Source organism: Anabrus simplex, chromosome 5 (genome assembly GCF_040414725.1).
Source record: "Anabrus simplex isolate iqAnaSimp1 chromosome 5, ASM4041472v1, whole genome shotgun sequence".
In the NCBI taxonomy this organism is placed as follows: Eukaryota; Metazoa; Arthropoda; class Insecta; order Orthoptera; family Tettigoniidae; genus Anabrus; species Anabrus simplex.
In genome coordinates, this window is record NC_090269.1 from 428,290,869 (window position 1) to 428,306,786 (window position 15,918).

At 38.8% G+C, this 15,918-nt stretch overlaps 1 protein-coding gene across 1 annotated transcript in view; it reads left to right on the top strand.

Annotated features, from left to right (window-relative positions):
- The window catches only part of LOC136875046 (uncharacterized), a 116,546-nt gene that overhangs the window by 6,652 nt on the left and 93,976 nt on the right, over positions 1 to 15,918 (top strand). The window contains exon 2 of the mRNA XM_067148768.2: positions 10,891 to 11,016. Within this exon, the coding sequence (XP_067004869.2) occupies positions 10,891 to 11,016 (126 nt within the window). The remainder of the gene's footprint in view (positions 1 to 10,890; positions 11,017 to 15,918) is intronic.

Sequence of the window (15,918 nt, forward strand, 5' to 3'; positions counted from 1 at the left end):
TGGAGTGTGGAATGGACTTTCTTCCGGCCTTCGAAAATCCGACTAGGTCTGCCGGGTTTCAACCTGCTATCTTGGGATCTGGAGGCCGACACTACCACTGATCTACAGAGGCAGCTCTCTACTGACAGCCCAGAACATGCCACTTAGTCGAACAGCTCCTCTCCTTATTCCCAAGTCTTCCCAGCCTAAACTTTCAACATTTTTGTAACGCTACTCTTTTGTCGGAAATCACCTAGAACAAATCGAGCTGCTTTTCTTTGGATGTTTACCAGTTCTTGAATCAAGTAATCCTGGTGAGGGTCCCATACACTGGAACCATACTCTAGTTGGGGTCGTGCCAGAGACTTATATGCCTTCTCCTTTAGATTCTTACTATAAACCCTAAATACCTTCAGAACCATGTGCAGAGACCTGTACCCTTTATTTACAATCATATTTATGTGATTACCCCAGTGAAGATCTTTCCTTATATTAACGCCTAGCTAACCATCGTCATCTTGGTCTCTTACCCTCCATGACAAAGTCCATTGTTCCCTCCTCCATATGACTCACATGACTCCACCACCAAAGCCGGTTTACGCATACAGCTTCAGACAAGTTCATTCCTAACTTCGCATTTATTTCCTCATTCCAAGTAAGTTACCCTTCTGTCATTGTTCCCACCTGTTTATACCAACGATCATTCTCGCTTCTTTCATATCTGTTATGTCTAACTTATGATTAAGATATCCGCCAGCTCTCACTTCTGTACAGCAGAGTTGATCTGAAAACAGACTAGTGTAAAGATAGTTTCGTCCAGGAGCTTACTTTTTCTTTCTTTCTCACAGAATACTGTTGATCGCAACTGCAAGCAGACTTCATTTGCTTTGCTGCACCTTAATTCATACTTACTATACCACCATCCTGAGACAATACATATCCTACTTGAAATGATCTAAATGTTCCCATTTTGTCATTTTTCCTAGATGGAAATAGTAATTTTCATATAATGCACACTGCACCTATTTTCAAGTTTCAGGATATTAGGTCGAGGCTTTAAGCATAGTCCGCCACCAAGACCAAGTCATCGGCATAACTTAAGCCAAACAGCTTATATGTTTCCATCTAACTGAATCCCTTCCTGCCACTTGTAGATGATCCATGTAAACAACTGAATAACAGTGTTCTTCCCAGAAATTTTTGTCAACCGGGTGGCGGGAATTAGTAGCCGGGCGGGGAATATCACGTAAAAATGATATGATAAAATTTCAATTTATTCCCCTCAGGGCATTTCCCCCTGTGGGTGGGGGCAGTTTAATAACACCCACGGTATCCCCTGCCTGTCGTAAGAGGAGACTAAAATGGCCCCCAGGGGCTCTCAACTCGGGAACGTGGGTTGGCAACCACGGTGCCCTCAGCTGAGTCCTGGCATTTCTTCCACTTTTTCATCTATCCTATCTAACCTCCCTTGGTCAACTCTTGTTCTTTTCTGACCCCGACAGTATTAGAGCATGATATAGATGTTGATTCCCCTAGGGAACCTGAAATATTTGTCCCGAATGAATAAATTTATAATACCAATATAGTTGGCCCATTATTGACATTATAAATTATAGTGCATTGGCACTGCTGGTGGCTCCAGTAACCTACACAGTGGCCTCCACGGTATGCACTAAGCCATGCGTCTTGGTAGGTGTGCCATTTACCAACTGATGAGCCCAATTTAGCACACTATGGTGAAACGCTGGCAACCAGGAATGAGTTAGCTGGAAAATTTATGTCCAATAACAGACCAACTATATTAGTATTAGAGCACTCGAGGCCTAGGGAGTCTTTCATTTTCACACCCTTTGTGCCCCTTGTCTTCCTTTGGCCGATATCTTCATTTTTCGAAGTATCGGATCCCTTCCATTGTTTCTCTCTGATGAGTGCTTTATAGAGGACGGTTGCCTACTTGTACTTCCTCTTAAAACAATAATCACCACCACCTCAGGGCATTAACAGTATTATCAGACAGGTAAATATTAACAGTGTTTGGTGTACTGTTAGTGGATGAAGAATAATTGGGCCCATATTTTTAAAAATGAAATCCTGATCTCTGAACGATACATGGGTACTATTTTGAATCCTTTCTTTAATATTTTGGCTGGCGCCGCGGTGCAGGGATAGCGTGCCTGCCTCTTACACGGAGTCCCCGGGTTCGATTCCCGGCCAGGACAAGGATTTTTTCCTGGACCTCAGAGCTAGTTTGAGGTTTGCTCAGCCTACGTTATTACAATTGAGGAGGTATGTGATGGTAAGATGGCGGCCCCGGTCTAGGAAGCCAAGAAAAACTGCTGAGAGGGTTAGTCGTGCTGAACACACGACACCTCGTAATCTGCAGGCCTTTGGGCTGAACAACAGTCGCTAGGTAGGCCATGGCCCTTCGGGGTTGTTGCACCATGGGGTTTGGGTTTGGTTTGTCTTTAAAATGTTGACTGAAGAGAAGAAAGACTGCGCCTACTTTCAGCAGGAAGGTGCTATGGCCCGCACTGCATGTAATTCTATGGCTGCAATGAGAAATGTCAGTGATTGGATAATTATTAGGGGATTATGGCCAGCTCATTCTCCAGTTCTCAGTATATGTGAACCTGTGCAGAAATTTCAAACAGTCTGTCTGAAGAATCTGCTACAGCTGAGGCTCTGGAAAATGAAATTGAAAATAACACAATGGTTCTCACAGAAGATGCCAGGTCTGCATAAGCGAAAACAGAAATCATTTTCAACTGCTGCTATGACATTAAGGTAAGAAAAGGAAAATAATTGCCGGCTTTTAATTTCTTCTGTATGTTTTATAATAATGAGGCTGTTTCCCTAAATCCTTCTCTTACCTGCCAACTTTTATGGTTTATCTGTAAAATTTATGGAAACTGCAGCATTTTACAGTTTTACGGATGGACGGTGTCATTTTACGACTTTGCGGACAAAAATTTGAAACGTTAATATTCGATAATCACTCCACTTCCGTACAATCGTTTGCTTGGGTCGAAGGCAAATGCACAACAGTCGATAACTTATTCTTTGATATTATTTTTATTTTTAACTGTGTGATGTTTGTGTCATTATTGGAATTTAATTTAAAGCCGGGATAATTGTTCTTCCGTGTGAATCTTAGGTGTTGACAGGCTCTGCTCCGCAAGTTCTTTGTTCCGCTCAGTTCGCTTGTTTTGATTTAACCCATATTCTTTGACCACATGCGTTTTGTTCTTTGTTCACGAAGTTGGCGTTCCTTCATTGTTTTGGCCTTTTAAGGTTATGACTAGAGCCCGGAAGTTAGGCATTTATTTTTTGTTAAAATAGGCAGGCAAAAAGGCACTTGAAATACTGAAAATAGGCAGTACTGTAGTTAAAATAGGCATTTATTAGGAGTGAAAGCAATGAGGAATCTCACACATTATTAATGAAAATATGTATTTTGAATACTCATTCATTTCTTTATTATCAATTTATCACATAATTAGCGTACTTACTCTTACTTTCCGTAGTTACAAGCAACAACAAGGTGCTTTTTCAAAGTATCAACTGTCATAGACGCTTGTCAGAAAGAATGTTTTTTTATCATGGAAAAGGAACGTTCTACTTCAACTGAAGTGATTGGCGCAAATTTGAAACAAGCCATTTCGGAAGGACACATGCCAGTTAAGATAGAATTTTCACCTTTCAGAATATCACGAATGTTCTTCATTTCTTCAATGCCCACATTAGCACTCAGAACACGTTTACAATTTTCACTAACACCGCTTCCTTTTTCTTCTGGTGCTTGCAGCAGTTAATTTACTGTATCTTCGAAGATAGTCATAGATGATACCAGCGAATCATCTCTTTTCTCCAACTTCAAGATTGCTTCCGGTATCACACTATAATATGCTGTTATAAATGCCAGATCATTGCTGAGCTCTTCATGGTCCAACAACTTTTTATACCTCGCGAACTGAAGCAACTTCGTCTGCTGATATGGCATGAAGTACCTCACGTATCTTGTCCGAATTGTTGCTGTAATATATGACTGCTGAGATCCAGGTTCCCCATCTGGTGAGAACTGGCTGTGGAGGTAAAGGGAGCTCTGGTGCCACGTCCTTGAAAACCCGGATTCGGGTGGGTGATTTTAGGAAGATTTTTTTGATATTCGAAAGTAGCTTATCCACATGAGGATACAAACTTCTTATCCCTTCAGCAATTCTCTGCAGTCCATGGGCTAGACGTAAGGTGGAGCATTTTAGGAGAGAGAACTTTCAAGGCTGTAGCTGCTTTTTCATGTAAGGTGCCACTTCTGTGACAAAAAGTAGGACATCATGCCGAATTCCATCCGGCCAGAGTAACATTAATGAATTTGTGAACAACTGTGCCACTGTGGAACCATTTGCTCTCTCCATCTCTTCTGTCGTCAAAAGAAATACTGATGATAGGTCAGTTTACTTTGCTTCCATAGTCCCAATGACGACGTTGGCCATGTAACGTCCCATTAAATCCGTAGTTTCATCAGTGGAGATCCAGATCTTCTTTTCTGCAACTCTGCTTCGAATCCTCTGTAGGGCAGTGGTGGCTTGTGGCTGTAAAGTATGGTGAAGATCTATTACCCGTTCGGTTTCGAGCGTCAGATTTAGGAACTTCTTTCTTTCTTTCTTTCTTTCTTTCTTTCTTTCTTTCTTAATCTGCTTACCTTCCAGGGTTGGTTTTTCCCTCGGACTCAGCGAGGGATTCCACCTCTACCGCCTCAAGGATAGTGTTCTGGAGCTTCAGAATCTGGGTCGGGGGATACAACTGGGGAGGATGACCAGTACCTCGCCCAGACGGCTTCACCTGCTATGCTGAACAGGGGCCTTGGTGGGGGATGGGAAGATTGGAAGGGATAGACAAGGAAGAGGGAAGGAAGCGGCCGTGGCCTTAAGTTAGGTACCATCCCAGCATTTGCCTGGAGGAGAAGTGGGAAACCACGGGAAACCACTTCCAGGATGGCTGAGGTGGGAATCGAGTCCACTTCTACTCAGTTGATCTTCCGAGGCTGAATGGACCCCGTTCCAGCCCTCATACCACTTTTCAAATTTCGTGGCAGAGTCGGGAGTCGAACCCGGGCCTCCGGGGTGGCAGCTAATCACACTAACCACTACACCACAGAGGAGGACAAGATTTAGGAACTACGTGTTGTTTTTGGTTGTTTTGTACTCGTACCTGTGACTGGCAGAGTGTCCAGCACGTGACCACAATTTATTGAATTTAATGTTTCGTCATGACCACGAAAAGCTAGTTCTTGCTTACTTAAATAGAGCACTGCATCAATTACCAACTGAAGGAAAAGCCTATTTAAATGTACATTTTCACTGAACTGTACAATTACAATATACAGTCTGGCATTTTCCTTTAGGACATCAGAGATCGTATTTTGGTTTGTATCCAATGTCTTGAAATCTAGCTGCCGTATTTTATGTTCTGCAGAGTCTGAGTGCTTATGTAAAGAACGTGTTATGTTCAAAAGGGCTGAAAATCCTTCTTTATTCCAAACATTATTTTTATTCATAAAAGGCAAGCAGGCCCAACAAAACAACTTCTGTAGAGCTGGAGAGGAGCACAACCATGGAAATTCCTTAAACCATGATCGACCGGGCGAGTTGGCCGTGCGCGTAGAGGCGTGCGGCTGTGAGCTTGCATCCGGGAGATAGTAGGTTCGAATCCCACTATCGGCAGCCCTGAAAATGGTTTTCCGTGGTTTCCCATTTTCACACCAGGCGAATGCTAGGGCTGTACCTTAATTAAGGCCACGGCCGCTTCCTTCCAACTCCTAGGCCTTTCCTATCCCATCGTCGCCATAAGACCTATCTGTGTCGGTGCGACGTAAAGCCCCTAGCAAAAAAAAAAAAAAAAACCATGATCGTTTGAAACTAAAATTGTAAGATTTACCGGAATGTTTCACTTCTTTTGTAGCACAAATTTGCAGTGATTAAGTAGTGTGATCAAAACGTAGAACTTCATTCTGATCTTAGTTTCTCCAACATGAAAATGGTGTTTATAATAAAATGCAAACTATGTCATAAATAGGATACATATTTAAATAAAACAGCACAACACTACGAATGAACCACGATGCGTAAGTACTCGTACTTCACACAGGATGACACAGGAAAGATGAAACATTCCACTCTTCCGACAACTTCACTAGCACATTCCGCTATTTGGAAAGTGCGTCACGGTTGTCATGGCAACCGCCAAGGCCAAGCGCTAGGAGGGAGCACTTGGGAGGTAGAGGCAGCTGCAGAATCTCTCGTCTTCACTCAGTCTCGCGCCGTACTGTGGCCGACAGTCGGCGCTTTCGTGAGTTCCCCTGGTTCTCATCAGGTGATGAGGTGTTACAAACGCCATACAATAAAATCTTTTATTTCCGTAAAACCAACAAATTTAAAGATAAAAATTTCGTTGTTCCGTATTGAAATTATTAACATTAAAAATTAAATAATTGAAGTTCAACCAATTCAATACATTCAATTCAATACAATACATTCAATACATTGAAGATGTTCAATACATTGAATTGGTTGAACTTCAATTATTTAATTTTTAATGTTAAACCAACAAATGTCATAAGAAAAATAAATTTAAGTAATTCATTATTGTAAAAATAAGTGGTGAAGTGGCACTTCACCTACTTCACCTGAAAAGCCGCCCCTGCTGCAGGGTCTCTTCAGAGGAGATGTTCAAATACGTTTTTCTTAATGTGGATTCTGACGGAACTTCTTGTTTAGTGTACTTCTGCAGAAATGTCCTGAGGGATTGATTTTCCAGTTTCCAGAACGGAATTCCAGAGTCCAAGAAAGCTTTACATAGAACCAGGGAAAACTGAGAATGCCTGCTGGATGTTGTAACTGCTGTTGATATTAAATTGATCTCAGGGCCAACAATATTTAACCCAGACTTATGTTTCGTTGTTGCAAAATATTGAGTTATAAAGTACTTTTCTTCGTGATTAATAGATTAAGTATATCCGAACCGAATTTGCGAACATAGCCATGTAATTTACCACGCAACGATGACAATTTCGACATGATAAATAAGTCAGCGCGAACACCTGAGATGCCTTTAACAAGTTCACAGTAAACTAACAGCTTCTTTTGATGTTTGACCCTGTTAGACAGAAGTGATTTCCTCCCTTCCTCTGCATTATCTTATCATTCGAAATCGGGAATACCAGATAATTACGCATTGTCACAGCAAAAGGGGTGTGAGGAAGGAGAAGAGACGTACTTCCCTCATCCTCTCTCTTTACTGGTATTCATTATGCTTGTGTATTCCTTTCACTAATGAAGGTTCTGTTATTTACAGAGGTTAAATGAATGGGTTGAGAAAATAAGCTTTCGAATGCCTGAAAACAAATAAACGATTTACAGGGAACACTATTCTAAATACATATTTATGACGGCAGTAAGTAATTTAATTTGTGCAACCTTTTTGTCTTCGATGTATGGAAATTAATTGTGATTTTTAAAATGTGTAAATCGCAGAAAAGATTGTATAACGATCAAGAAAGGCATAAAAAAGGCCTTAAATCTTAAAATAGGCAACGGAAGCCAAAATAGGCAAAAAAGGGAAAATAAAAATTGTCTCTACACTTCCTAAATGCACGAAAACATATTTATCACTAGGTATCTGATTCTTCAATATATCCAGTCAGATAAAAAAGGCATTTTGCCTAACTTCCGGGCTCTAGTTATGATATTTTAACGAAGTGTTCGAGATTTTGTGTTATAACTTCGTGCTTCGCAGTTTCCTGTATTCATTATCTAATTACATTCATTCCAGTGACTGGTTTACTGCTATTAGCAAATCCCATTAAATTATAAAGAAGAAGAATTACATTTGTTCCACATGTGTGCACGTTTTTTACCATGTGCACATTCCTTGTTCATGAGGTTGTCATTGTGTTCATTTATGGTTTAAGACTTTGTGTGCTTTGACATGTTTTAATGAAGTGTTTGACTGCCTTGAGTGTTTGTTATAATTTTATGTGGCGTTCAGTGGACCAGGTTCCTTTTGATGTTTCAGTTTGTTCTCTGACATTTTCATACGCTATATTCCAGTTGTAGATTATCATGAATAATTCCAATAAGAAAGAAACAGTAGCCTACTTCCAGACATTTAAAGAATCATATTCTGTTGATTTTCCATGCGTACTAAAATGAAGAAAGGGAGAAAAATTTGCCTTGTGTTATTAATATTGTACATGGTGGAAGAAATGATTTAAGTGATGAGTTAGTTATTGGCATTCGGACTTCCAACATAGTGAATGATCTCTAGGATACAGATAAATCCCTTTTCTTTTCATCAGTGAGAAACTACTTTTGTTCTGCCTGTGACTACATCATCAACAAGTTTCCACTCAGGGATGATATGTTAAAGCATGTTCAAGTTGTTAGGTTAGATAAAACTTAAGAGCACAATTTTCTTCCATTCGTTTTTTCTTGGAAAGGTTTCCTATCACGTTATGAAAGAAAGAGAATGAAACTACAGGTGAGGTGGTGAATGAGCTTCAGATACAGTTCACAGCTCTTCAGGTAGATGACACTTTGGCTGCAAATCAGGATGCTGCAAGTGATATCAAGAATTCGTGGAGTCGATGGACTCCTTAACTATAACCAAATTTCTAGAGCAATGCTGTCTATTCTCACCATACCCCATAGCAATGCAGAATGTGAACCTAATTTCAGCCTTGTGAAGAAAAATGGAACAGAGTTCAGATCATCCATGTCCAATGAATCTGTGGAGTCTTATTTCTATTTTGAAGACCAGGAGTTTTGGTCTGTGTTATGACAAAACATTTTCTCAAGTCTTTTTGCAGGAAGCTAAAAAGGCCACAACTATGACTTTAAAGTCAAACTAGCATGTGATTTGCAGTGTGTATTATATTATTTCTTGCCTGTGTTATGTTAAACAAGTTTTATTGTGTAAAGCCTTCTTCAGTTATCGCATATCTGCTTAATTCATCAAGGAAGTCCTGTTATGTATGCTCCAAGCTAATATTCACCATGCACCGAGCTCGATAGCTGCAGTCGCTTAAGTGCGACCAGTATCCAGTATTCGGGAGATAGTGGGTTCGAACCCCACTGTCGGCAGCCCTGAAGATGGTTTTCCGTGGTTTCCCATTTTCACACCAGGCAAATGCCGGGGCTGTACCTTAATTAAGGCCACGGCCGCTTCCTTCCCAGTCCTAGCCCTTCCCTGCCCCATCGTCGCCATAATACCTATCTGTGTCGGTGCGACGTAAAGCCAATAGCAAAAAAAAAAAAAAAAATAAATATTCACCATGCCTGCTTAACATTGATTTCTTCTTGATTGTTATGTTCATCTACAAATCATTGGCCTATGATGTAAGTAGATATTTCATTTATCCTGTTTAAAGCATGAATTATTGTATTTTGTAGCCCAGAAGTAGTATTATTTTCGTCTAGCTGGGGTACATCGAAAATCGTTCGATTTTTTTCGCACGTGAGTTTTGCTGATAGCCCTTTTCAAAAGTTGGCAGGTATACCTTCTTGTTGAAGAGAACAGTAGCTGTTTCCAGTGGGTAGGACCAGTAAGATTCTGTGGGAATACAACCTGTTCTTCCCATCAGCTTGCTATGTGCGCCTCGCTTGAGTTTCAATTCAAAAACAATAAAGGTGTTCTTTAATCCACCTATTCAGTACTTTTCTTTTCACTTGTAGTGGTTACATAAACAGATTATCAGTTAAATGGGACATGTTTTGCCCTTAATATAGGGCATCTTCAGTCTAAAAACAATCTTTGAGTACATTTAAATATGAAAGCTAAAAGTTTAGCTAGTCACTAAAAATCGGGACATAAAAATGTGAAAAAATGATACATTATACAAACATGTTAATGAAAACACTGTCAATGATAACTATAATCTCGTCAAGAGACTAAAACTTCTTCCATTAAAATTCTAATTAAAATAGTTAATTAAAAATTGTTGGTGGAATACCACAGTGATAAAAACATAATGCCAATGACATAGGGCGTAAACACAAGCACTAACGTGAATGTCATAAATACACCATGTTCAAGGCTGCTGATGAATATGTGAGCATAAGGTGAAACAGAAGCATCAGTTGCAATATTGTAGAAGTGGCCCTTAGCACCGGTAGGCTATACTATTGTCTGAAACCTTGTCAGGAAATGTCAATAGAAACTGGAAAATGTTCTCTTAGATTTCCACACGCAAACAACAGCTCTCGATCACACTTCGGCAGACATGTTAGTCTAGTTAGTTTAATCATTGACAGTGTTTCCATTAACTTGTTTGTATTATGTATCATTTTTTCACATTTTTATGTGCCGATTTTTAGTAACTAGCTAAACTTTTAGCTTTCATATTTAATATTAGATGTACTCTTAAAGATTGTTTTTAGGCTGAAGATGCCCTAAATTAAGGGCAAAACATGTCCCATTTAACTGATAGTCTGTTTATGTAACCACTATAAGTGAAAATAAAAGTATTGAATAGGTGGATTAAAGAACACCTTTATTGTCTTTGAATTGTAAATTTTCATTACGGACAAAAAAAGTGATTTATATCGCTTGAGTTTGGCGTAAACTCTTATTTAGTTGTAAAACATTAAATTAACTCACTCATATTACACCAGGCAGCAGTAATGATTCACATTTTCCCCCTCATTAATTACACATTAACGCTTGTTTAATTTCTGGCTGGTCGAATCTGTTCCTTAATCCCTGAAGAGCTCTATCATGTCATAGTCTTCTTGCCTGTAGATGTATACCGTATCTGTGAGCAGGTTGAGATATAACATTCTAGAAGAAATAGAATGTCTGTGCTAGACTGCTCAGCTAGGATAAACTCATTGTCGCAGTTGTGAAATCCTGTTACAGCCCCGGATCAAAGCAGACTGTGATGAACATCGTGGACCAGGTGAACCAGCTGACCATGCCTGAAAAGCTGCTGCTGTACCTCAAACTGCCAACTGGGAAGAGCAGTACAGTGGATCCTTTGCGCCAGTGAGTACAAAGTGATTCATTTCTCTATTATTATCGTATTTATTTTATTTGTTATGGTCATACAGTGTTCTCCCCAGAAATTTTTGTCAGCCGGGTGGCAGGAATAAGTAACCGGGTGGGGGAATACTACTTCAAAAATGAATGATAAAATTTCAGTAAATAAATTTTTTATTCCCTTCTGGTTGATATAGGCTTGGATTAACATAATATCAGAGTGGTAAACATAAACTGCAAAAATGATTTCCGTGTTATCACGAACAAGACAAAATAAGATATATCTTTCTCTACCATTAAAAAATTGAAATTTACTTTTATTAGCATGGCATTTTAAATGTTGATTCTTCTTTTCTTATTTGAGGCCCAGTTGTCTGCAGGTCTTACATAATTGAATTCATTGCAAGTTATGAATCTCATTCCGTATTGACGGTTATCACTTTACAAAAGAAAATATTTATAAAATCCTCCTATCAATACAATTCAAGTCATCTGTTAGATGAAGCAAAGTCTATACATGTTTCAGCCTAATCTCAAGGCCATCTTCAGTAGTAAAACAATGATTACATAATATACAAACAAATTAAAAAACGTAATGATGTGAAGTGACAGTGATCATGATTAGTGAGTTAAAAACACATTGAGGTGCAAAGTCCTCTCGTCTAATAGATCTTGCTGACACTCCTCAGCATAGTGTTTTATTTAACAGTCAGCAAGATCTATTAGACGAGAGGACTTTGCACCTCAGTGTGTTTTTAACTCACTAATCATGATCACTGTCACTTCACATCATTACGTTTTTTAATTTGTTTGTATATTATGTAATCATTGTTTTACTACTGAAGATGGCCTTGAGATTAGGCTGAAACATGTATAGACTTTGCTTCATCTAACAGATGACTTGAATTGTATTGATAGGAGGATTTTATAAATATTTTCTTTTGTAAAGTAATTGAATTCTGTTGAGTCTGGTCCCTCTAGTGAAATCAGCATCAAATTGTTGAGTGTCCTCTGCTTCATACGATTCCTCAAACAGGTTTTAACTCTCTTCAAAGCCAAAAATCCCCTTTCACATTCAGCTGTGCTCACAGGTATGGACAGTCCAATAGCAGCGAGTCTTGCTAAATTTGGAAAAGATTCCGTAATCTTGCATGTTGTTGCAAACTTCATCATTATTTGTTTAGGTCTTAATCCAATGTAGGACTCTCCTTGGAACATTTTTGATGCAACAGACCATTCCAGTTTAGTGCTATTGTAATTTATGACTGGAGGGCTTCCCATTTTAGAGTAGAAATGAAGAAGCAACTCAGAAGCTTCATTCTGATCTTGACTTTTTGCATTAAACACTCTTGAAAAGCAGGAAATGATGGGCATATCTGGAAATCTGTGTTCTAGATGTTGGATAACAGTATCTATGTACTTGTTATAAATTATTGTCTTGAAGGTCACAACATCGACATCTGAATAAGTGATGTGGAAGGCTGACCATTCAACAGCAAGATGGTGATTGAGACTTTGAAAAAATGATTTCCTGGAGTGTCTTTCAATTGTAAGATGCTGAGTTTTGTGGCTTCTAAGATTGGCGCAATTTCTGTCAAGTCAATATCTTGCATTTGCCAAGCTCTAGACAATGTGCTCAGAAGAGGTAAGATATCTGAAAGCATCATAATTGCAGCTAAGAAATTGTATGTCTTCACGCACTTGCTTAAGCCTTCAGCTGTAATATCATTCTTTTCAGTGGCGTCTCTTTCAAGTGCAGCAACAACACTCACCATAGATCTTCTTAGAGACTGTACTACAGAGTCATGAGACAACCATCTAGTATCACTGGCCACCATCTAGTATCACTGGCCATACTGGCCTTTTTTAGTTTAATTTGAGAGCTGTCCATGATGTTGTGGATTTCAGTTAAACCAGCCATCCACTGAGGAATTTTGAAAAAAGAAAGAGTTGTCTTAAAATGTCATTAAACTTCACTGGATAAGGCACTTCAGCTGCTGCCTGGGCACTAGCAAGTGCCAATCTGTGGTTAATGCAGTGACAGTTTACCATGAGTTCATTTGTTTTCTCTCTTAGCAGTGTTACTACTCCCTTTTGCTTACCAATCGTGACAGATGCCCCATCAGATCCTAGACCTATCAAATTACAAGTTTTTAACCCTAAATTTTCAAGGATTTCAGTTTATTTGTTATGGTGTCAGCTTTACCATCAATGATGTTGCAGGTTGACACAAAACTAACATTAACCTCTTTTTCAGTTTGGTTGACATATTTTATGTACACAATAAGTTGCTTCAGTACAGAAATATCTGTAGTTTCATCACACAAAACACTGAAATAATCTGCTGAATGTATGTTCTTTAATATTTCACATCTAATTAATGAAGCTATAACATCAAGTAACTCCTGCATTATATTTTCTGAAGTATAATTAGCATTATCACCAATATTAAGATGCTTTATATATGTACAACGCATAGCATCACAGTGTTTGAGTAATTTTCCGTATAATGTAGTGTGTGGTAGCTCATTTTTTGCCAACCAATACATTGATCTTAGGGTTCCAAGAAAAGCATCTCTCTGTAAATTGTTTAAAATAGAAACTGATTTTTCTATTTGCCCAAATCCAGTTTCTTCGAATGCACGTCTTTCACTTAAGTTTGAACAAGAATCGGTATGCAGCTTGCTTTGTTCATGGTCAACTAAACTCTCCTTGCGAAGTCTTGCACACGGTATAGTCATCCAAGTCGCTTCCTTCTTTGTCGGTTTCTTCAAGAACATTTTATACATGTGGAACATAACATATACAATTTTCTTTCACAACTAACCGCGTAAATTGCTTAAACCAGACATTGCTGATGCCGGATAAGCGGTGTTTAGAAGAACATTTCACTTGTTTTTCATTTTGAATACTTTCCACTTCACTAGATGAGCCGGCCTCAGCAATCAGTGTCTTTTTCGGAAATCTCTCCTCGTGTTGAATTATTACTTTTACTAGGTTCTTTCTTAAGAAAAACTTAGAGTAGATGTTTGACTAGATTTCCTGTTCATTTTGAGAACACAAAATTTGGCGCCAAAAACACGAAGAAAGGAAACGGGCAGTTCATTTAGGTAATTCCCGCCAAGAGATTGAAATTGTGACGTACTCACTCGGCCCACAGATGTGTGACAAAATTATGACGTGGCAGGTCACCTTAATATTAGTATAAATAAATGATATCTTATTGTTTTTCCATAAAGAATATCCTATGGGCGCCAGCTTCAAGCTTATGGCTTGAAAACAATAGTTGATAATTAATAATAATAATAATAATAATAATAATAATAATACGTAATGAGACTTAAAAAAACTCCCAGGGGTGGGGTGAAGGATCACAAATCATTAACCCCTATGCACCCGTAAGCGGACTGGTACGCTGGGATGCAAGGTCGCATATTGGAGACATTTGTGACATCTGTTGGCATTTTCCGGAAACGTTTCTAATTGAAATCTGTTCTTGGTGTCTCAAAGTGTCACCAGAGTGCTCTGATATGCAACTTTGGCAAAGAGAATTGATTAAAATATCGATCGAGAAATCTGTATTCTGTTGACAAGATGGCTGACTGAGGAGGAAGTTGCTTGCTCGTGCGAAATGCTCAGTAATAGCGAAATTAAAAGCATATTTGATGTTTTAGGCTCTGATTTCAGCAGTATTAGTGAGGAAGAAGTTATTAGTGATCCTGTGCATGAATGAAAACGAAATATATCACCAGAGATCTTTCGCGTAGTAATATCGTACGACATTGAATGCCGAATGAACTTTCTTCCGCCCCTCAAGATCCGATTGCAACTGCCGCATTTGAACCTACGATCTGGGTACTTGGATGTAAACACTTTACCACTGATCCTCAGACTGATTCTTAATAATAATATAATAATACACCAAGAGAGACATACGGCTGTAAGTTCGTATTTGGGATATAGGTTCAAATCTCTTCATTCACTTACTCGTGATTTGCTTCCCATTAATTCCTTATTTCTAAATCAGGCAAATGCTAGGCTCATGTCGTATTGGTTTTCTATTATTTCCTTATTTCAAATCAGGCAAATGTTAGGCTCGTGCCGTATAATTAAGGCCATAACACACACTAAAGAACTTCCGAGGTGAGATAAGGTAATGAAAAATTTAAGATTTCAAAGGGATTTTTTAATGTGTTATATTTCTGTAAAGTTCTGTTTTTGGTGTCATGAGCAATAGTGTGAAATTTCTCAATAATATACAACAGGTCCCATGATAATACGTGCAGTTGATCACCCACTATACTGTTTTAACTGAAAGCTTGCAACACCCAGGTTGCATACTAAAAAGTTGGTGGATTCCTAGCATTGTCAGACCAAAGGGTGGGTGGATGCATATGGGTTAAGTACACTAACTTGGAATTTAAGGATCATTAATAATAATTTCAGAAAATACAAATTAAAGCAGCTATTTATTAGGATGAAAAACGTGACGTAACGGCGTATTAACGAAATATGAACTTACGGAAGCAAAAGAAAAATTGAATGAAATAAACTGTAAGAAAATGAACTGTTGCGCAAAGACTTGCAGTAATTTATGCCATTAGCTCACCCTTTGTAGACTGTTATCTGGAAGCTGATGATTGATGGATCTCTCATAAAGGCGGCGTCGTCTCTTGTGTGGATTTCAGTCCTACTTCTGCTTTTCCTGCCTTTAACACTTCCTACAGTACTCCTTACATAAAGTCGTAATGAGTCCTAATTTTAAATGCAAAACCACCATGGGTTATGTTCATGGAGAGAATACACTTGTATTCTTCCGTATTACGGAACAGTATCGTAACTGAATTCATATCAACAGCTCTCCTGCCCTATACCAGTCAAAACCGGTCTCCCGTTGACTTTACCTCT